The sequence below is a fragment of the Callospermophilus lateralis genome, chromosome 14, assembly GCF_048772815.1.
Source record: "Callospermophilus lateralis isolate mCalLat2 chromosome 14, mCalLat2.hap1, whole genome shotgun sequence".
Classification (NCBI taxonomy): Eukaryota; Metazoa; Chordata; class Mammalia; order Rodentia; family Sciuridae; genus Callospermophilus; species Callospermophilus lateralis.
The window spans coordinates 37,435,311-37,457,633 of NC_135318.1; the positions used below are offsets into that span (position 1 = coordinate 37,435,311).

The following is a 22,323-nucleotide window of genomic DNA, read 5'->3' on the forward strand; positions in this document are numbered from 1 at the left end:
CTTTTAAAAAAAAAAAAAAATTATTTTTAGTTGTAGATGGACACAATACCTTTATTTTACTTATTTTTATGTGGTGCTGAGGATCGAACCCAGGATCTCAGATATGCTAGTCAAGCACTCTACCCCTGAGCCACAACCCCAACATGCCATTTCTAAACTATTTCTTCACTTTGAACACCCAGCTCCTTTGAAAGTCCCTGTTACCACTTCCCATCCTTTTGGCTCTGCTACTCAAAGACCCCATTTCCACAGTTCTTCAACCTCCTCTGACAACTATTACTCTCAACCTTGTCCTCTTCCCTTCCACCCTCTGCTTAGGTTCCATGGCACATTGTTTTCATCCCACTTTTGCAAACACCTTCCTTGATGATTATGCCCCTGTTATGATAGAAATATCATAATGACCTTGAATATCCCATTTGGGTTGAATCCAAATAACTACCCTATGGAAAGCTGCCCCTAGCCAGGTGCAGTGGTGCATTCCTGTAATCCCAGTGGCTCAGGAGGCCAAGGCAGGAGGATCATGAGTTCAAAGCCAGCCTCAGCAAAAAGCAAGGTGCTAAACAACTCAGTGAGACCCTGTCTCTAAATAAAATACAAAATAGGTATGGGGCTCGGTGATTAAATGCCCCTGAGTTAAATCCCTGGTACAAAAAATAAAGGAAAAAAAAAAAAAGGAAATTAAACAGTGGAAAAATCTGGCAGATACGACCTTATCCAAGTGACCAAGGTTAACATCACCAGTAATAAACCACATTGATATCATGTATCTGCTGATATGACTTGATGAGAAGGGTGTCACATGGCTGGGCATTCTTTCCCCAAATTTACAACCTCAGTTTACTCAGGGGGAAAAAAAAAACACACACACACACACATTTGTGGGACATTCTACAAAACACCTGACTGGTACTCTCAAAAGTGTCAAGGTCATGAAAGATAGGAAAAGACTGAGAATAGATTAGAGAAGACTAAGGGGATGACTAAATACAGTGTGAGATCTTGGGTTACATCCTAAAAGAATGAAAAGACAACAGTGGGAAAACTGGGAAATTCCAAATAAAGTTGTAGCTTAGTAACGCCATACCAATGTTAAGATACCAAGGTCATATAAAGTGTCATTAGGAGCGACTTGGTACTCTACCACTGAACTACATTCCCAGTGCTTTTTAGTTTTTATTTTGAAATAAGAGTCTCACTGAGTTGCTGAGGGTCTTGCTAAATTATCCAGGTTGGCCTTGAATTTTTGATCCTCTTGCTTCTACCTCCTGAGTTACTGGAATTACTGGCATGTGACATTATGTCTGGCTGTGTATATCATTGAAGGGACAAAAGAACTTCCCTCAAGTCCTTTCCTCCTGAAATCCTCCCCATGTCAGCAAATGGTACCGTCATTCTCCCACAGCTGCTCAAGTTAAAAATCCTGAAGTCATCTTTGATTCTTCTCTTTTTCTTATACCCACACATGAGTATTAGAAATCCTATTTGCTCTAACTCCCAAAATTCATCTCTTCTATATTGATACTTCTCACCATTGTCACACTGTTCTTGCCCAAGTTAACATTACTTCTCACTTAGTGCAACAGCCTCTTCATCTCCATCCTTGCACTTACAATCCATTCTCTACAAAGCGCCCAGAAAAAGTGTTCTATTTACAGTATAAATCATGTCTGGCCCCTGCCTCTCTCCCTAGTTAGAATAATAACCTTGATATTCTTTACCTTTCAAACTTGGCCTGAGCTTACTCCTGCCTCAAGCCCCTCCTCCCTTGGTCATCAAATTCCATCTCCATTGACCTCCTTTCTGTTCTTCTAGTGTTCTGTGTGTATACTACACTTTTTCTATCTTATCAATAGCTATGTTGAGACATTTTGTTGAATGTGTTCCTGAATCAAGGTACCGCTATCATTTAAGGAAGTGGCTCTCAAGCAGAAGTGATACTGCCTGCTCTGGAAGGTAGGAGATGTGTGGAGGCTTTTTGAGATTGTTGAAGTGACTGAAGGCATTGAGTGGTAGACGCTAATCTTGAAATTCTATGAAGAATATCCTGTCAAAAATTCCCTTACTGCTCCATGTGGTGACACCCATCTAAGGTATTCTTATGTCCAGAAAAATAGGCAAGAATATGCACAGAAACTTTTTTTTATCAGAGTCCCAAAGTGGAAACAAGCTGATGTTCACCATGAGAGAAGGACAAAAAAAAAAAAAATGTGGTATGTTCATATAATGTAATGCTGTTCAGTAATTAAACAACAAAAAAGACTGGGGGAGGTGGAGCACGCCTGTAATCCCAATGGCTCAGGAGACTGAGATAGGAGGATTGAGAGTTCAAAAGCCAGCCTCAGCAATAGCACTGTCTCTAAATAAAATATAAAATGTGGGGGGGGGGGTGCTGGGGTTGTGGCTCAGTGGGAGAGCACTTGCCTAGCATGTGTGACACACTGGGTTTGATACTCAGCACCACATAGAAATAAATACATAAAATAAAGGCATTGTGCCCATTCATAACTAAAAAAAAAATTAAAAAAAAAAATACAAAATAGGGCTGGTGATGTGGCTAATAACATGAATTTCAAAAGCATTTTGCAATATTTTTGTTCAATCCCAGTACCAACCAACCAACAAACAGGGGCACAAAGTTAAGTAACTTGCTCAAGCTTTTTCCAGGACAAGAATTAGAATCCTGTCTTTGAGTCCCTCTGCCACGTGGGCAGGGTAGACTCCTTCCCTGCTGGGATCATGCAAGAGTCCCACAAAGGCAAGATGCTGCAGATCTTCCTATGTGTGTTTGGTTAAATTCTGTTTCAACATCTTATGTTTTAAACACTGACCTTACGTCTCCCTCCACTGCCCATCCATGTGAAATGGATCCTTGGGCAATGAATCATTCTATAAAAGCAAAAATTGGGGGGGGGTGCTGGAGATTGAACCTAGGAGGGCTTAACCACTGAGCCACATTCCAGCCCTTCTATTTATTTATTTATTTGTTTGTTTGTTTATTTATTTTTAAAACATCAAATTGTATACTTTATTTATTTATTTTTATGTGGTGTTGAGAATCAAACCCAGTGCCTCGCACATGCCAGGCAAGCACTCTACCACTGAACCACAACTCCAGCCCCTATTTTTTATTTTATTCATTTTTTATTTTTTGGTGGTGCTGGGGATTGATCCCAGGGCCTTATGTATGCTAGACAAACACTCTACCAAATGACCTATACCCCCAACCCTTTATTTTTTATTTTGATACAGGATCTTGCTAAGTTACTTAGGGCCTTGCTAAATTGCTGAGCTGGCTTCAGACTTGCAATCCTGCCTCAGCCTCCAGAATTGCTGGGATTATAGGCGTACACAACTGTGCCTGGCAAAATAAAACAATTTTGGGGTGGGGTTTGAACTCAGGGACACTCAATCACTGAGCTACATCCCCAGCACTATTTTGTATTTTATTTAGAGACAGGGTTTTACTGAGTTGCTTAGCACTTTGCTTTTGCTGAGGCTGGCTTTGAACTCAAGATCCTTCTGCCTTAGCCTCCCGAGGTGCTGGGATTACAGGTGTGCACCACTGTGCCTGGCAAAATAAAACAAAGCTGGAAAAACTGGGTGTGGTGGCACACGCCTGTAATTCCAGCAGCTCAGGAGGCTGAGGCAGGAGGATCCCGAATTCAAAGCCAGCCTCAGCCATCAACTTAACGAGGCACTTAGCAACTCAGTGAGACCCTGTCTTTAAATAAAATATTTAAAAGAACTGAGGATGTAGCTAAGTGGTTAAACCTCCCTGGGTTCAATCCCCAGTACCCAAAAAAAAAAAAAAAAAGGTGTGTGTGGTGGGGGACTGGAGATAAAGCTCAAAGCACCCTGGGTTTACTCCTCAGCACACAAAAAAGGAAAACTCTGAGATGGTGACAACAGGGCATTAAGTGCAGGACCCTTCTACCCATGGGGTCCTATGAGACTGCCCAGGTTGTACATCACGCAGTCGTCCTTGAATTCTAGAACAGGCAAACTAACTGACGATGGTGGTGGAATCAGAATTGGGGCAGGAACTGGAGAAGGCAGGGATTGACTGAGAAGCGGAGAATGGAACTTTCTGAAGATACGAGTTATGTTTACCTGGGTAGAATCTGGATCACAGGAATATGCATTTGTCAAATTCATTTATGTTACACTTAAAATTTTCCTTTTGGGGCTAGAATGTAGCTCAATGGCAGAATGTTTGTCTCACCCGCACAGGGCACTGGGTTTGATCCCTAGCACTGAAAAAAATTTTTTTCTTTCTTACAAATTTTTTTTTTGTTTGAGAATTTTAATATTTATTTTTTAGTATTTGGCAGACACAACATCTTTGTCTGTATGTGGTGCTGAGGATCGAACCCGGGCCGCACGCATGCCAGGCGAGCGTGCCACCGCTTGAGCCACATCTCCAGCCCCCTTTCTTACAAATTTTATCTCAAAGGGAAAAAAAAAAAGATTCTAAACAAATACTGTTCTCCAGGTGATGATCTATATACTATGTATTTAGGGAGAAGTGTACTGAAATCTACAACTGACTTTGTTTTTTGGGGCCCTTAACCACTGAGACACATCCCAGTCCCCTCTGCTTTAAAAAAAATTATTATTATTATATTTTTAGTTGTAGTTGTCAGTGCCTTTATTTATTTATTTATTTATTCATTTATGTGGTGCTGAGGATCAAACCCAGCGCATCACACTTGCTAGGCAGTGCTCTACCGCTGAGCCACAACCCCAGCCCCCTCTTTTTTTTTTGTTTTCTTAGGACAAGGCCTAAGTTGCTGAGGCTGGCTTTGAACTCGCAATCCTCCTACCTCAGCCTCCTGAGCCGCTGGGATTACAGGTGGGCACCACTGCACCCAGTTTACAATTGAGTTTGTTTTTTTTTTTTTTAATTTTTTAAAATTTTGTTTTTTAAAAACAAAAATATGGAGGCTGGGGATGTGGCTCAAGTGGTAGCACGCTTGCCTGGCATGCGTGCGGCCCAGGTTCGATCCTCAGCACCATATACAAACAAAGATGTTGTGTCCGCCAAAAACTAAAAAATAAAATATTAAAATTCTCTCTCTCTCTCTCTCCCTCTCTCTCCATCTCTCTCTTTCTTAAAAAAAAAAATATGGACAACATGCTTTTATTTTATTTGTTTATTTTTATGGGGTGGTAGGCAAGCACTCTTCCACTGAGCTACAGCCTCAGCTCTACAACTGACTTTTGTTTTGTCTTTGTGTTGGTGGGGATTGAACCCAGGGCCTTGTGGATGTGAGGCAAGCACTCTACCAACTGAGCTATGTCCCCAGCCCTATAATTGACTTTTAAATGCATCAAAATAATAAGACAGACAGATAGGTACATGATAAAGCAAGTGTAGGAAACATTATTGGTATAATAACTGGGTAGGTATATAATTTCATTGTAAAATGTTTTTAAATTTTATCTACGTTTGAAAATTTTCATAATAAATAGTGAAAACATGTATACATCTAATAGAGTTTTCAACTACATGAAACAAAAATTGACAGAACTGAAAGGGAATAATAATAATGATAAAAAATTTGGCTACAATATCCCCAATTATAGTTGGATATTTTAATGTTCCACCATTCAATTCTAGTAATTGACATAGTGGGCAGAAAGTTAAAAGAACTGAACAATACTACTAACCAATTTGACCTAGTTGATAATTTACTGAACACACCACCTACCAAAATACTCATTCTTGTCAAGTACATATAAAATGTTAAACAACATGTACCATATGGTGGGTTATAAAACACTTTTTTTTGGTGTTAGGGCTGGAACACAGGCCCTCAAGCAAGTTAAACATGTAGTCTACTGAGCTATACCCAAAGCCCCATAAAACAAGTTTTGATAAATTTGGAAGGATTAAAATCACCCAGTTTGTTGTTGAAATTAATTTAGAAATCAATAGCAAAAATATATATGGACAATCCCTAAATTTGGAAATTAAACAACATATTAAGTTATCTATGGATCAATGAAAAATCATAAAAGAAACTAGGAACCATTTGGAACTGGATGATAATTACAAAACAACATACCAAAATTTATAGGAAACAGTTAAAGTGATGATATGGGGAAGAAAGCTTAATGGTTATGATATGGGGAAGAAAGATCTAAAATCAACTAAGTTTTTACCTTAGAAAGTCAGAAAAATAAATTAAGTCCAAAGTAAATAGATGATAGAAATAATAAAAATAAGATTGAGGACTGAGGGTCCTCAATGTGATAGAGTGCTTGCTTAGCATGTATGAGGCCATGGGTTTAATTCCCAGCACTAAAATAAATATTAAAGCAAGAAAATCAATGAAATAAAAAATAAAAAAGTAAACAAAAATCAATAAAACCCCAAATTAATTCTTTTAAAAAATATATAAACTTATAAATCTCTAACCAGACTAACAATATATAAAGGAACGGTGGTACAAATTACTCATAAAAGGAATAAAGTAAAGCACATATATACTTATTCTACAGATATTCAAAAAACAGAGGGAAATATGACGAACAACTTTATCCCAATAAATATGACAATTTAGACAATCAAAAAAAATTTTTTTAAACACAGACTGTGGACTGTGGCTCTGTGGTAGCACACATATGCTTAGCATGCTCAAGTTTGTTTTTTGGGTTTGTTTTTTTGGGCACTTAACCGCTGAGACACATCCCAGCCCCCTCCCCTCAAACTTGCAGTCCCTCTCCTCATCCCAAACTCAGCAGGCAACAAAAATATTCTTTTCATGGCTTGGGTTCAATTTCCGGAACCAAAAAATAAATAAACAAATAAAATTCAAGCAAGCTTTTTTTTGCAGAAATTGATGAGATAATTCTAAAATTAATATGGAAATACAAAGGACCAAGGATAGTCAAAACAGCTTTGAAAAACCACCATGAAAGGAAAAGATTTCTGGGCTGGGGTTGTAACTTTGTGGAAGAGAGCTTGCCTAGCATGTGTGAGGCACTGGGTTTGATTCTACAAATAAAATAAAGGTGCATCCACAACTAAAAATATATTTAAAAAACAAAATAAAGGATTTATTTAATTGGATTATAAGACTCAGTAATCAACATAGCATAGTACTAGAGCAAGGACAGACACATAATGTGCATGAAACAGAATTCAGAATTCAGAAATAGACTTTAAATATGGTTAATTTTTTTTTTTTTTGTACTCGGTATTGAACCCAGGGGCGCTTAACCACTGAACTACATTTAATTTTCAGACTGGGTCTCAATAAGTTGCTGAGTATTTGCTTTGAAATTGTGATCCTCCTCCCTCATTCTCCTAAGCAGCTGGGATCACAGGTGAGCACCACTGCAAAAGGCTAAAAGCATTCTTTAATAGTAAAGAGAAAGTCATTATTAATATCCCCAGTCTATTGCCACCACGCCCAATTGGCTATCTTTTCTTTTTTCTTTTGGTACTAGGGATTGAATCCAGGGAACTTTACTACTGAGCAACATTCCCAGTTCTTTTTATTTATTTATTTTTTCGAGACAAGATCTCACTGTGTTGCCCTCAAACGTGTAGTCCCTCTCCTCAGCCTCCCAAGTGAATTACAGGTGCGATTACAGGTGTGCACTGGGCTGGCTTTCTGCTTGGGTTCTTAGTTGATGGGCCGCAGAAGCTGAAAAACTTAACTACAAATTTTAATTTTGTCATTTTTTTTTTCTTAGTCAAGTACTATTTATCAAACTGACTCCTAACAAAATTAAAAAAAAAAAAAAAAAACTACCCATAAAATTGAGAATAATTTTAAGAGTATACTTGGGTACAAAATCTACAAAAATATTAATAAACGTTTTAAAATATGGTGCTGGAATTACAAAATGTTCAAAATGAAAGCATAAAATAGTAGTAATTTTCAGCAGTGAATGACAAATTGAGAAGGCATTAAAGAGCTAAAAAAATAAATAAACAATACCTAGGATGTTGTGAATCAGAGATTGGTGATTGGTTTTGTCATTTAATAATCATGTTTACTCAGTTCACTTTATTGAAATGAATAATTTAGTAAACAGCTGTCAAATTTTAAGAGAGTGAGTTTCTCCTTGATTAGGTAATTGATTTAGCCCTGACAATGGAACACTATGCAAATAGAGCCACAATAACCAGTTACATTTTTCTTGAGAAAAGCATGTAGTTAGGGGAGGGAGGTTCAACTTCCTGAAATCATCCCAAACTCAGCAGGCAACAAAAATCTGGTTAACTGGTTCCTGATTTATTAGTAATATTCTTTTCATGGAAACAAGTTGCTCAACAGATCAAAACATTCCAAAACCAGATCTGGCAGCTCAAATTTAGATTTAAAAGGCTGACAGGATTTCCTTAAGATGTCAACCATGGCTGAGGTGGTGGCAAATAAATGCCTGTAGTCTCAGCTACTTGGGAGCTGAGAGGAGAGGATAACTTGAGCTCACCATTTCGGAACCTAGACAGTGAGACCCAGATGGGGTGGGGGATGGGGTGGCTTGAGATGCCAATCATTAAATAATTAAATCGTTTATTTAATGTACCAAGTAAAATTCAAATTATAGAGGTACTTATAGCTATGATTATTTACATTAATCAATTTTCTTACACTTAAACAGGAGAGTAAAACTTAAGTTATTGTTCAATAAAAGCATAATCTTTGACTTAACATAGATTATGTAAAAACTAATCAAATTTAGTTGAATCTTTAAATTGCTTTTTTGTCTCTCCTCTCTTGAATTCTTACTCCCAGGATTTAAGCAGATAAAGTCTCTTTTCAACAGGTTATAACGATAGTACAGCTTAAAAAAAAAAGCATTAAAACAACTATGCTTTAATAGTTATTAAAAACTTAAAATATTACAATTATTTTAAGACTAATAATACAGTTTGAATTCATTTGCATTGAAATATCTTTTGTGTCCACTTGCGTACATTTAGTTTTCTCTAATATTAATCAAAACTAGCCAGGCGCGATGGCACACACCTGTAATCCCAGCGGCTGGGGAGGCTGAGAATGAAGAGTTCAAAGCCAGCCTCAGCGATGACAAGGAACTAAGCAGCTCAGTAAGACCCTGTCTCTAAAGAAAATACAAAATACGGCTGGGGATGTGGCTCAGTGGTCGAATGCCCCAGAGTTCAATCCCCGGTAATAAACAAACAAACAAACAAGAACCTGAAGCAAACTTCCCAGCATTTGCCTCCAAGGGAAAACCTTTTCATCAAGATCCCAAAATGTTTATACGAAAAAGAATTGTTGATAATTTTAAAGAACACACGAATTTGTCATCGTCAGGGAACCAGGGAAACTCTGTCTTGTTTCGAAAAAAGTATAATAAACTGTCAGGTAAAGCTCAAAGGTCATCTTTTTTATTGTGCTCCGGGTGGTTCCTGGTTCTTAGTTTCTCTGTCACTCTCCCCGCCCCCGCGTCCCCCCACCCACCCCCTTTCCCGAGTACACTTTAGTAGCGTTCCTTCGGAGGAAAGGAAGCCTCTGTATTTTCAAACCTACTCTGGAGCCACCAAGAGTCCTATTTTCTTTCCCAGGGAGCTAGCACTGGGCAGCCGCACGCGAGCGCGCACCTGGAGTGGGGGCGGCCCCCCCGACGGCCGCGGTGGGGATGGGGGATGGGAGTCTGTCCCTTGCCCCGCCCCCAGGAGGTGACTCACTCCGGGCCCCGGCGGGCAGAGTCGAGCGGCTCCGAGAAGGGGCCGAGGGGCGGGACCGCCAGGTGCCGCAGGTCTGCGCTCCACCCCGCCGCGCGTCCAGAGCGCTCACTCCTTAGACGAGTTCGCACTTAAGTCCGGTCCACCGACGCGGATCCGCGCGCCCCAGGCCTCGCGCGCCCGGCTTTCTGAGCCCTAGTCCCTCCACCGAGTCGCGGGACGCCGCCGCACCCCTCTTCTCGACGCGCGCGCAGCATGGCGCGCCCCCAGGTCCTAGCGTTCGGACTCCTGCTCGCAGCGGCGACGGCAGCGGTGGCCGCGGCTCAGAAAGGTGAGATGCGGACCTGGACCGGAGTTGCGCAGTTGGGCCGGGCCGGGCCGGGCCCGCCGGGACCTGGCGGCTCTCGGCGCCGGAGTCGAGAATAACGAGGAAGGGACCGAGAGCCCACGCTTTGCTGCCTGAAGACGGACGGCGCGGGCAGCGCGCGGGTCCAGGTCCTCCGCACTGTGGAGGCGGTGAGAAGGCGCCCGCCCATTCGCTGCGGATGGAGGGAGCGGCCGCCCTTTGCACTGGTCTCTAGAGAAAGGAGCCGGGTTGGGGCGAAGGGGCAGGCGGGGACCCGAGTGAGCAGGTTGGGTCGCTCCTAAGGCCACAGAACCCGAACCTCAAGCTGGGGCGCGCCCACCTCCCCGGCCCCAGCCGACTTTGGATTTGAAACCAGTCGGGTCCGGTAGCGGAGCCTTTGTGGCCGCTGCTATCCTGCCCGCCTCCTCCCGAGGCACCTGCAGCGGGCCCCGGATGTGGGCCTCGGGCGGGGACAGGTAACTGAGAGCCGCTATGCACCTGCGCGCGGGAGACGAGCCTTCTGGGACTTGACTACCAGACGTGTTTTCCCTTTTCTAAGAATAATATGAGCATAAATCAAGTTTGTTGTAGGGAACGCAGAAATAAAGGTAATTGCACGGGGTAAAAATCCCATAATCCCACCACTTCGAGAATCCCATAATTAATAATTGGCCTCTCCTTTAGACGTTGCTCTAAACACTGCCCTAAATCTAGACATGTAGGTTTTTATATCTCCCTACCCCCTCATATCATCCAGAGTTTTCCATTTCCTTTAGTCTTTAAAAGCAAGATTTAAGTGGTGGGTGAACAATAGGATGGTCAGTATCCAAAGGTTGGAATATAGTTTAGTTTGATTCCAGTTCTTCTTGCTCTGAAATAGCTTGGCTGTGGTTGTTTGATTTATTTGTAAGATAGTATCTAGAAGTAGGGAGAATTGGACAAAGCTCTTAAGTCATGTTTTTCTACCTTGAATCTTGAGTTGAATACTTAATCTTAATTACAACTTAAATGGGAAAATTAAAACCAATTGGAAACATGGGATATGAAGTGCTGATATAAAAATTCTTTTATTTGTCATGTGTTTTAAATGTTTGCACTATCTTAACTAGACAGATAAAGGGATTGGATGGGCTAGATGTAGTATCACAGCACCGAGATCGCAGACTGGAGACTGGCCTGGGCAATTTAGTAGATCCTGTCTCAAAATAAAAAGGGGGGATACAGCTTAGTTCTAGAGCATTCGTCGGTTCAAACCCCCATACTGTGCCAAGAGGAAATGGTGGAGAGGCCAGTTTGAAGTTAAAATGAACTTTCCAGGTAGTCAAAGATAAAACAATTAAACTGACATCCATACCACAATGGGTGCTTAGTATCACTTTGAGAATGGGATACTAGGATTTGATGTAGTTAAAAAACAAATAAAGATGCACCCACATTAAATCTAAAGTATAATTTTTCCAAGATAGAAAATGTTCTAGCTGGGCTTGGTGGCACATGTCTATAATTCCAAGGACTCAGGATGCTGAAGCAGGAGCATCACAAAGTCAATCTTGGCAATTTAGTGAGACCCTGTCTCAAAAAAAAAAAAAAAAAAAAGAAAGAAAAAAGAAAGAGAGAGAGAGAGAGAGAGAGAAAAGTAAAAGGAGATGCTCTGAATGTTGAATAGTTTCTACCAAAGCAAGCATCCCTTAAGAAAATGGGGTAGAAGCCAGGTGTGGTGTTGCACACGTATAATCACGTATAATCCCAGTGACTCTGGAGTCTGAGGCTGGAAAATCACAAGTTCAAGGCCAGCCTCAGCAATTTAATGAGAGTCTTAAATAATTTAGGGAGAACCTGTCTCAAAATAAAAAGGGGTAGTTCAGTGTTAAGTTGACCCTGAGTTTAAAAAAAAACAAAAAACAGTAACTGAAAGGCAGGGATTAACAGGATAGAAGAAGGGACAGAGCTGAAAGTAGAAGTATAGCAAAGGCAGAGCTGATAATGACCTTTGGCGAGCTGTGTTTACCAGCATTGTGTAGCTCAGTGATAGAGTGTATGCTTGGAATCCTGGATTCAATCCCAAGCACTGCAAAAACAAAAATAAAAACAAAAAACAATTGTTTAAAAAAATTGAAATAGGGATCCCAGGATGTACTCAGCGTTAGAGGGCTTGCTTCATGTGTGAAAGGCCCTGGGTTCTATCCTTAGTACTACAAAAAAAAAAAAAAGAAAGAAAAAATTGAAATGAGTACAGATTAGGCTATCTGTGTGTGTGTAATGTATACAAATTGTGTAGCAGGTGCCAGGCAGTTAGGAAGCACTTAAATTATAGCTGAAAAAAACATTTAGGACCACTTGTTAAGATTTTGTGTCCCTGTCACTTGGGCATTACTTCAGAACATCATTTAGCAAGGACATCAGAGTTGATAGTTGGATTGGATGCTGAGGCTGGCTTTGAACTCATGATTCTTCTGCATCAGCCTCCTGAGCCAGGCTGGATCCACATTTTAAATTACATTTGTGGGACTGGGGTTGTGGCTCAGTGGTAGAATGCTCGCCTAGCATGTCCAAGACCCTGGGTTCGATCCTCAGCACCACATAAAAATAAATAAGTAAAAGGTATCATGTACAGCCACAACTGAAAAAATAAAATTGAATTAAAAAAATATATTTGTTTGTATGTGTGTGTGTCTCTGTCTATATGTATGTATGTAATATTTATTTTTATTTTCTAGAATGTATCTGTGAAAACTATAAGCTCGCTACAGACTGCTATAAGAATGAAAATGATGAATGCCAGTGTACATCCATGGGTACAAAAAATACTGTCATTTGTTCCAAATGTGAGTAAAATACTTTTACTACTGCCTTTAAGCTTATCTTTTTTTTCTTTTTTTTTTTTTTTTTTTGGTACCAGGGATTGAACTCAGGGGCACTCGACCACTGAGCCACATCTCCAGCCCTATTTTTGTATTTTATTTAGCGACTCGGTCTCACTGTGTTCTTAGTGCCTTGCCATTGCTGAGGCTGACTTTGAACTCTCAATCCTCCTGTCTCAGCCTCCCGAGCTGCTGGGATCACAGGTGTGCTCTTTAAGCTTCTCTTGATAAAGAGTTTTTTTTTTTTTTTTTTTTTTTACAATTGATATTCTTCAAATTGGAAAGGGTTTTACTGGCTCAAATCTGAATTGTTTTGTTTTGTCATAAGTATCCTACATCTGAAGCTTCTTATCTTTAGCAAGTAAGTAAGTGTGGGAAAATGGAAATATGAAATAATCTTTGGCCTGGGAGTTCAGTTTTAGATTAAAAGGCGTTTTTCCCTGGGCATGTAAAACTACAGTTATTTTTCAGTTTGACTTTAAACTTTCTTTTCAGTGGCATCCAAATGTTTGGTGATGAAGGCAGAAATGAATTCCTCAAAGTCTGGGAGAAGAGGGAAACCGGAAGGGGCAATCCAGAACAATGACGGGCTATATGACCCTGACTGTGACGAGAAAGGGCTCTTTAAAGCCAAGCAGTGCAATGGCACTGCCACGTGCTGGTGTGTGAACACTGCTGGGGTCCGAAGAACTGACAAGGACACTGAAATTACCTGCTCCGAACGAGTGAGGACCTTGTAAGTGGAGCTGCCCATATTACTGTTTTTTTGCTTTTCAGATTTAGTAGTTAAGTTTGTTTTTGTATGTAAACATGATTTCATGGTTTAGAACTCAAAATATAGGAAAGGGTGTAACCCTTTTCATCCCATCCCAGGCCCCCATTTACCCAGTGTACCTGCCTAGAACTGTGTCTTTATTCCATCATCTTCCAAAGAGAATATATGAATTTAATATGTAGACAGACATATACATATATATATACATATATATATATACACACACACAAACACACACACACACACACACACACATATATATATATATATTTATATTTATTTATTTATTTATTTATTTATTTATTTTTATTTTTTTGTACCAGGGATTGAAGTCAGGAGTGCTTAACCACTAAGCCACATCCCCAGCCCTTTTATTTTTTTATGTAAATGGTAGCATACTAGGCATAATTTTCCTTTCTTATTTTCACTTAACACTGTTCAGTATTTTAATGTTGGAATAGTGTTAAATGTGTGTAACTTAAGCTATTTTCATATTTGTCCATTTATTGTGTTGTGAAAGTGAGATAGGAGGGCTGAGGCTCAGTGGTAGAAAGACCCTGGGTCCAATCCCCAACACCAAAACAAAGATGGATGGGGAAAGATGGTTGTCTTCAGGATTATTTAATGGAAAGGAACAGAAACATACTCAAGTTGGCTTAAGCTAACAAGACTTTGTTAGAAGGAGCTGGAAACTGGAAAGATGTCAAGCCCCAAATCCTGACGCTGCAGTTCTTTCTTGTGGAGACTCATGGTCAATTTTCTCTGGTTGTTTCGGTTCCCTTTTGTCTTTTTTTACTTGAGAAGGGCCCAATACAGCTAGCTTAGTCTTCACTTTCATATGACTTTATATGTTGTAGCCAGAGGCCAGAGGGTCAATATGAGAAAGGGTGTTCCCTCTGGATAGGTTCTGTATGATGGATGTGTGAGAATGAGAGAAAAAAATTATGGGCATATTTACTTACTGCAACAATCCTTGTTCTGTTAGCTCTCTTGTAATTCCACTTGAGAATTTTAGCTTTTTTTTGTTTATTAGGAAAATAGTATAAAAGATTGAGTTATAGACCATTGTCACTGTCTTTTCACTTTACAGCTGGATCATGATTGAACTGAAACACAAAGCAAGGGAAAAACCTTACAATGTTCAAAGTTTGCAGACGTAAGTGCAATTACACGGATCCTATTTCCTTTCAAAATTGCTTCTCAAATCTTTTCATTCTGCACCATTAGAAAAACTAAATTTAAATGCCTTTTCTTACTTTCTTGAAATAGTTTTTTGAAATAGATTTGCAATAATTGTGCCTGTATTTCCTCACCAGTTAACAATATGCCCCTTTGTCTGTTAAGTGAATGCACTTTATATCTATCTGTGCATGTACAGGTATTTTTCCTAGAACTACTTGAGAGCAAGTTGTAGGTGTTATGTCCCTTTCCCCTACTTGAGTGTATCATTTCTTAAGGAAAAAAAGGGCGTTGTCATATATAACCACTGTATGATGATCAAAATTAGGAAATTAACCATAATACCATATCATGCCAGTTTTCCCATTGATGTTCTTTGTAGCAAACTCCTCCACCTCATTACTGGGATTGAATCCCAGAGTGTTTTACCACTGAGCCATATTCCCAGTTTTTTTTTATTTTTTAAAAATTTTTGAGACAAGGTCTTATTAAGTTATTGGAGCTGGCCTTGAACTTGGAATCCTCTTGCCTTAACCTATCTGGTAACTGGGATTACAGGTGCCACCACACTGGGCAGGGTTTGCATTTTTGATATGAAAACTATATAAGTGATCTTGTGTCCTTTCCAGTACTCACATCAGAAGATCCATAATGTTACTTTGTCCCTTCACTGGTAATGTTAATTGCTTAAAGTGATATCTACCAGGTTTCTCCACTGGTAGAGTTAACATTTTCCCCTTTGTAATTGATAAACTGGGCAGATTCTTGGATACTGTGTAAATGTTTTCTCTTTCTATTCAGCCTGGCTCTCAACAGTTGGTTAACAATGAATGATGCTAGCCTGACCAATTATTATCATTGCTTGCAAAGTAATTCTTAGCACTGCGGGGCACAGTGCCTTAGGGCTGTAATTCAGCAATTCAGGCTGCTGAAAAAGGAAGATCAGAAGTATGAGGCCTGCCTAGGCAACTTAGCAAGACTATGTCTCAAGAAATAAAAAGGATTAGAAATATATGTAACTCAATGGTAGAGCATCCCTGGGTTCAATCCAGTAATAGCCAAAATAATAATACCAAGAATAAAAATAATAAAAACTTTGAAATGATAACTGTAGACCTCAAGCTATCTGCTTAGTTAGAAAGCAGAGCTGCTTCTTATTGCACAAATTTTTTTTTAAAATACAAATTTTTAATTATTTACAGTGCAATTCAAGAAATGATGACCACTCGGTATCTACTGGATCCAAAATTTATCACAAATATTCTGGTATGATTTTTTTTTTTTTTTTTTTTTTTTTTATAAATGAGCTTTAACAGAAAGTTGGTGGGACAGTGTTGTTTGGGCATAAGGGCAGATAGTGTAGTAGTGATAAATGCATTTGAGTAGCAACATAAGTCCTGGATACTTAATGTGAAATTCCTGTTGATATTTACCTTCCGTAGCCTTTGAAAACCCAAGTTTTGCTGTCTTATTCCCTTGAATAACTTCTTCAATTATTAGTGATAAATTTACCTAGTAATGGAAAAGAATACTTCTGCATGTAGATTACAGAAAACCAAACACTAAATATTCTATTGAATGTTGATATTTTCATATGTTTTTGATTATACTAATAATCTGTATTTTCTACCGTTTCCCTCAGTATGAGAATAATGTTATCACTATTGATCTGGTGCAAAATTCTTCTCAGAAAACTCAAAATGATGTGGACATAGCTGATGTGGCTTATTATTTTGAAAAAGATGTAAGTATAAACTTTATTTATGTGTTCAGAAATATAATGTGTGGGGCTGGGGTTGTGGCTCAGTGGTAGAGCCTTTGCCTGGCACATGTGGGGTACTGGGTTCGATCCTCAACACCATATAAAAAATATAAAAATAAAGATATTGTTTCTGTATACAACTAAAAAATAATATTCTTAAGAAAGATAATGTTGGGGCTGGGGATGTGGCTCAAGCGGTAGTGCGCGCGCCTGGCATGCGTGCGGCCCGGGTTCCATCCTCAGCACCACATACAAACAAAGATGTTGTGTCCGCAGAAAACTAAAAAATAAATATTAAAAAAAAAAAAAGAAAGATAATGCTTATTAAAAATATATATATAATGTGTGTCATGCTTCAGTGGAGTAAAGATCTTTTATTATCTTTTTCTCCACATGTAGTTCAACCTTCTCTCTGATTCTTAGAATGAAGTTTGTTTTCCTGGTCATTCATATACACCTTTCTTACTTGTATGTATATTTGTATGTCTATCAAATTTTTCTGCCTAGATTTTTTTTTTTTTTTAAATCTGGACTTGAGTGGGAAACAGGGATAGAAGGACAAATACATGAAATAAGATTGATTATATGTTGATATTTTTTAATTTGGGTGTTAGCTTCATTATATTAATCTGATTTATATGTGTTTGAAATTTTCCTGTAATTTTTCAAAGATTTCAGTGGGTCAGATCATTATTACTGAAACCATAAAGATTCTTGGCAGCAGTTCTTTGGTACACAATTGGCATGTAATTTAATTATAAGTGGCTGAAATTGGTTTGCTTAGATGTTTTCGTTTTTCTCCTTTTTATTATAGGTAAAAGGGGAATCCTTGTTCCGTACATCAAAAATAGACCTGAGAGTAGATGGGGAGCAACTAGAACTGGATCCTGGTCAAACTTTAATTTACTATGTTGATGAAAAGGCCCCTGAATTTTCAATGCAGGGCCTAAAAGCTGGTATTATAGCTGTCATTGTGGTTGTGACAATAGCAGTTATTGCTGGTATTGTTGTCCTGGTAAGTACAGAATAAGTAAAAAATTCCATTTAAGGATATAGCCTTTTTTTTTTTTTTTTTTTTTTGTACTGGGGATTGAACCCAGGGGCACTTAACCACATCCCCAGCCCTTTATTTTTACATTTTATTTAAAGTCCAGGTCTAACTGAGTTGCTTAGGGTCGCACTAAGTTGCTAAAGCTAGCTTTGAACTTCTAGTCCTCCTACCTCAGCCTCCTGAGCTGCTGGTATTATTTCAGGCATGCATCGCTGTGCCCAGCAAGGATATATTCTTTTACTTACATTTTTTTGCCCCCAATATTGGGGATTAAACTCAGGACCACATGTATATGTTTAAGAATATATTCCTTTTTTTTTTTTTCCTAAGTACTAGAGATTGAACCCAGGGGTATTTTACCACTAAGTTGCTTAGGGTCTTGCTGAGTTGCTGAGTCTGGCCTTGAATTTTTGATCCTCCTGCCTCAATCTCCCAAATTGCTGGGATTACAGATGTGCACCATGTCATGGGCTTTCGGACATATTCTTAAAAGTTAAGAGCTGTGGGTGTAGTTCATTGGGAGAGTGCTTGCCTTTGCATCCATGGAACACAGGGTTTGATCTCCAGCATGGCAATAAAAGGGGAAAAAAAGTTAATTAAAAAAACTGCAGGGCTGGGGTTGTGGCTCAGTGATGGAGCACTTGCCTTGCGAGGCACTGGGTTCAATCCTTAGCACCACATAAAAATAAATAAATAAAGATATTGTGTCCACCTACAACTAAAAAAAAATATTAAAACAAAATAAAACAAAAAAATCTGCTGACTGGGGATAGTGCACACACCCATAATCCTAGCCTCTTGGAAGACTAAGGCAAGAGGATTGAGAGTTCAAAGCCAGCCTCAGCAATTTAGTGAGGTTTAAAGCAACTTAGCAAGACCCTGTCTCAAAATAAAAAAGGGGATAGGGATGTGGCTCAGTGTTTAAATGCCCCTGGGTTTGATTCCCTGTTCAAATTCCACATTCATGTTCTAAAAAACATATTAAATAAAGCAAAAATTTTATCCACCCCTGCTAATTTTATAATTCTGTAGTGAATGAATTCAGGGTGGTTCTCTTCTGTAATCCAAGCAACTTGGGAGGCTTGCTCAACATCAGTAAATTTCATCAACACAACAGAATTCAGAAATAGATTTGAAGGTATGTAGGAACCTATATATTTACATTTTTGAAATTTTTTTTTTCAGTTATAGATAGATACAATACTTTTATTTATTTATTTTTACATGGTGCTGAGGATTGAACCCAGTGCCTCTCACATGCTAGGCAAGTGCACTCCCACTGAGCCACAACCGTAGCCCTATATTTTTAATTCAGTAGAGTAACCCTGCTCCATCTCAATAAAAGAAACGTTGAATTCCTATTTCACCCCACCAGAGCACAGGCCATGTTACCCAACTGTGTGTGACAGGTGTATGCAGAGCCTAGTAATGTGAAAGGAATGGGCAGAAAGATAAGTTTCAAGAAAATTAACTTAGAAAATTTTTCTATAACTTTGTGATAAGGAAAACCATCTAAGGCAAGAAATCTAAAATCCATAAAAAGCTATATCTCTATAAGTTAAATTTTTTTTTAATGTCTTTTTTTGGTACTGGGAGTGTTAACTACTGAGTTAATCACATCCCCATCCTTATTTTTTATTTTGAAACAGGGATTCCTAAGGTGCTTTGGACCTTGATAAGTTACTGAGGCTGGCTTTGAACTTGCCATCCTCTAGTCTCAGCCTCCTGATCTGCTAGGATTATAGGCGTGTGCCGCTGAACCTGGCTGAGCTGGAACTTTTGATCTTCCTGCCTCAGCCTCCTGAGTATCTGGAATTCCAAGCATGTGTCAGCATGATTGACTTAAAATTAAATGTTTGTGACATTTTGTATGTCAAAAAATATAAAGTAAAAAGTGTGAAGCTGGGCCCCAAGGTCAAACCTATAATCCCAGGTACTTGGGAGGCTGAGGTTCCAGACTAGTCTGGGTAATGCAATGAGTTTCTATATTAAAAAAAAAAAAAAATCAATGATAGACTGGGAAAAATATTTATGATTCTTAAAAAATTGATATTATGCATAGTATGCAAACGGATCCTACGAATTAATGAGGAAACTGGTATAGATATACAACTGGCAACTGGTATAGATATACAATTTATAGAAGAGTACTTTCAGACGGCAAAGCCAACACAAAAGATTCATAGAAATCTATTCGTCCTGTAGAAATGAAATTGTAAGTTGCAAAAAGGAAGCACAAAGTTTGTCTTTTTTTTTTTTTTTTTTAAGAGAGAGAGGGAGGGAGGAAAGAGAAAATTTCAATATTTATTTTTCAGTTTTCGGCGTACACAACATCTTTGTTTGTATGTGGTGCTGAGGATCGAACCCAGGCCGCACGCATGCCAGGCGAGCGCGCTACCGCTTGAGCCACATCCCCAGCCCCCAAATTTTGTCTTGAGGTGCTGCTTTTAAGGCTGAATCTGGAAAATAACCTGAGTGTATATTACCAGGAGGATGCATGAGTAAATAGCAGTATTCCATGCTATGCTCTTTTGTCAATGAGTTCAGTCTAGCTCTTTTGATCTGGAAGATCAAAAAAAAAAAATCTGTTCCAAGATGGAATTGATATCACATGATCCCATTTTTAGACCCTCAAACTTACATACAGGTGTTTCTGTGTTTGTTTTAATATGGAAAAAGAAGAATGTACATCAAACTCTTAAACTGCACTAAAAGATGATTCACTGTTTTCTTGGTATATTTTTTGGTTTGTTTCAATGGTTGTGGTGCACTTTTTTTAGGTTAGTAGTCAATTTTTCACTTAAGAAACATGTTAATAGAGTTTGAAATTGTTCAGATGGAATTATGGTACATTAAAAGCACATATATCAATCTAGACTTTAATGTTTGAGTAGCAATACTAAAGTAGTAATCATTTATCTCCCTTTCAGGTTATTTCCAGAAGGAAGAAAACAACAAAGTATGAGAAGGCTGAGGTAAATGGACTGCTATATAATTTTAAAAAACCCTGTTTAGTTTCTCATTCCTTAGTAGTAATTGTTCTTTCCTAGATACTGATAGATCTCATTTATACTGAAGGTCCTTAGGGTCTTAGGGACACTCCTTAGGGTCTGAGAATGAACTCTTACCTCTTAATGTATGAGTTTCATGGCAGACCACCTTATATTGAATTCTGCTTCACTAGTGTCAACATTTAAAGGAATCTTTTAGAGCCATATTCTAGTGGAGTCATATTAGAAAAGCTCCTTGTGGTTAATGATTTATTGTGTCTGTATCAATAAGTAATAATAATTTAAGATGAATTTAATTTGTCATAGTAAATCTATTACATACTAACTAGTTGTGCACACTGGGGTGAAGTCAGTATCAGATTGTTAGTGTGTTGCAGTCACTTGGAATTGAATGTGGACACATTTGTCCTTAAACTCTTATCAATAACATTTTCTGCATATTCACCAATTTTTGTATATTTGCGTATTTATTTGTAGTTGTATAGGTTTCACTTACTAATATTTTATAAAATAACAAAAACAAATGTAAAAGAATATTGAAAAAAATCTAATAAAACCAGAAAGTTCTAACATTTTCTTCCTGTTCCATAATAGATCATCTGGCTTATCTAATTAGGATCATAGGCCCAGGGGACTGTCCCTGAACTGAATATTGACAGGCAAAATGATATAATATATAATTAAGAGCAATATAGACCGACCTGGGTTTGGCCACTTACTAACTAGACAGTACAACTTCTTTAAACCTCCATGCTTTCTTATCTGAAAAATGGAGATAATAGTACAGACCTGCTGTCATTGTTGTTTCAGTTCTACCCCTAATTAATAGTGAGATCTGGGACAGGTCACTTAATTCTGAACTTCAGTTTCCTGCTAGGCACGGTGGCTCTCGCCTATAATCCCAGCAATTTGGGAGGCTGAGGCAGGATGATTGCAAATTTGAGGCCAGCCTCAGCAATTTAATGACACCTTGTCTCAAAAAAAAAAGGAGGGGGCTAGGAACGTAGTTCAGTGATAAAGTGCCCTGGGTTCAGTCCCCAGTACTGCTCTCCCAAAAAAGAACTTCAGTTTTCCTCACTTATAAAATGAAAGATCAATAATAGAAAATGATGCTGAGTACAGTGGCATATGCCTGTAATCCCAGTGGGTTTGGGAGGCTGAGGCAGGAGGATCTCCATTTCAAAGCCAGCCTTAGCAACAGCAAGGAACTAAGCAACTCAGTGAGATCCTGTCTCTAAATAAAATAGAAAAAAGGGCTGGGGATGTGGCTCAGTGGTTGAGTGCCCTGAGTTCAATCCCTGATACTCCCATCCCACCCCTACCCTCTGCAAAAAAATAATATGATTTGATTCTTCCTTGGTATAAAAATAGCATGCATTTAGTAAAAATCTTGTCTGTTCTTAAAGGTGTAGTTTATTCTTTTCCAAAAAGTCAACTTTGGCCATTTTGATTCGAATAACAACTTGGATAATGCCTATAATGTGTTTCCTTGTAATATAACTTTCTCTTTTTTATTTACATAAATGAGTCATTCATTTAAAAACCTAAATGAATAGGTTTTTGAAAAACTATTTTACAATGAACAAAATTATTTTAAAATTTCTGTACTTTCCCCCTCTGTTTCAGATAAAGGAGATGGGTGAGATGCATAGAGAACTCAGTACATAA

At 38.6% G+C, this 22,323-nt stretch overlaps 1 protein-coding gene across 1 annotated transcript; it reads left to right on the top strand.

Moving 5' to 3' along the window:
* The first annotated feature begins 9,925 nt into the window (after positions 1 to 9,925).
* Positions 9,926 to 22,323, top strand: Epcam (epithelial cell adhesion molecule). Its single transcript, XM_076832740.2, has 9 exons — positions 9,926 to 10,001; positions 12,734 to 12,841; positions 13,373 to 13,613; positions 14,743 to 14,808; positions 16,034 to 16,097; positions 16,474 to 16,575; positions 17,408 to 17,608; positions 20,575 to 20,619; positions 22,282 to 22,323. Exons 1-9 carry the CDS (start codon positions 9,926 to 9,928, stop codon positions 22,321 to 22,323), a joined length of 945 nt encoding a protein of 314 aa, XP_076688855.1.

Excerpts from the sequence above, each read along its gene's own strand:
- Epcam (XM_076832740.2), top strand. The coding sequence starts at position 9,926 with ATGGCGCGCCCCCAGGTCCTAGCGTTCGGACTCCTGCTCGCAGCGGCG. Across the intron at positions 12,842-13,372 it reads TACTGTCATTTGTTCCAAAT|TGGCATCCAAATGTTTGGTG; the intron begins GTGAGTAAAATA and ends CTTTCTTTTCAG. Across the intron at positions 14,809-16,033 it reads AATGTTCAAAGTTTGCAGAC|TGCAATTCAAGAAATGATGA; the intron begins GTAAGTGCAATT and ends AATTATTTACAG.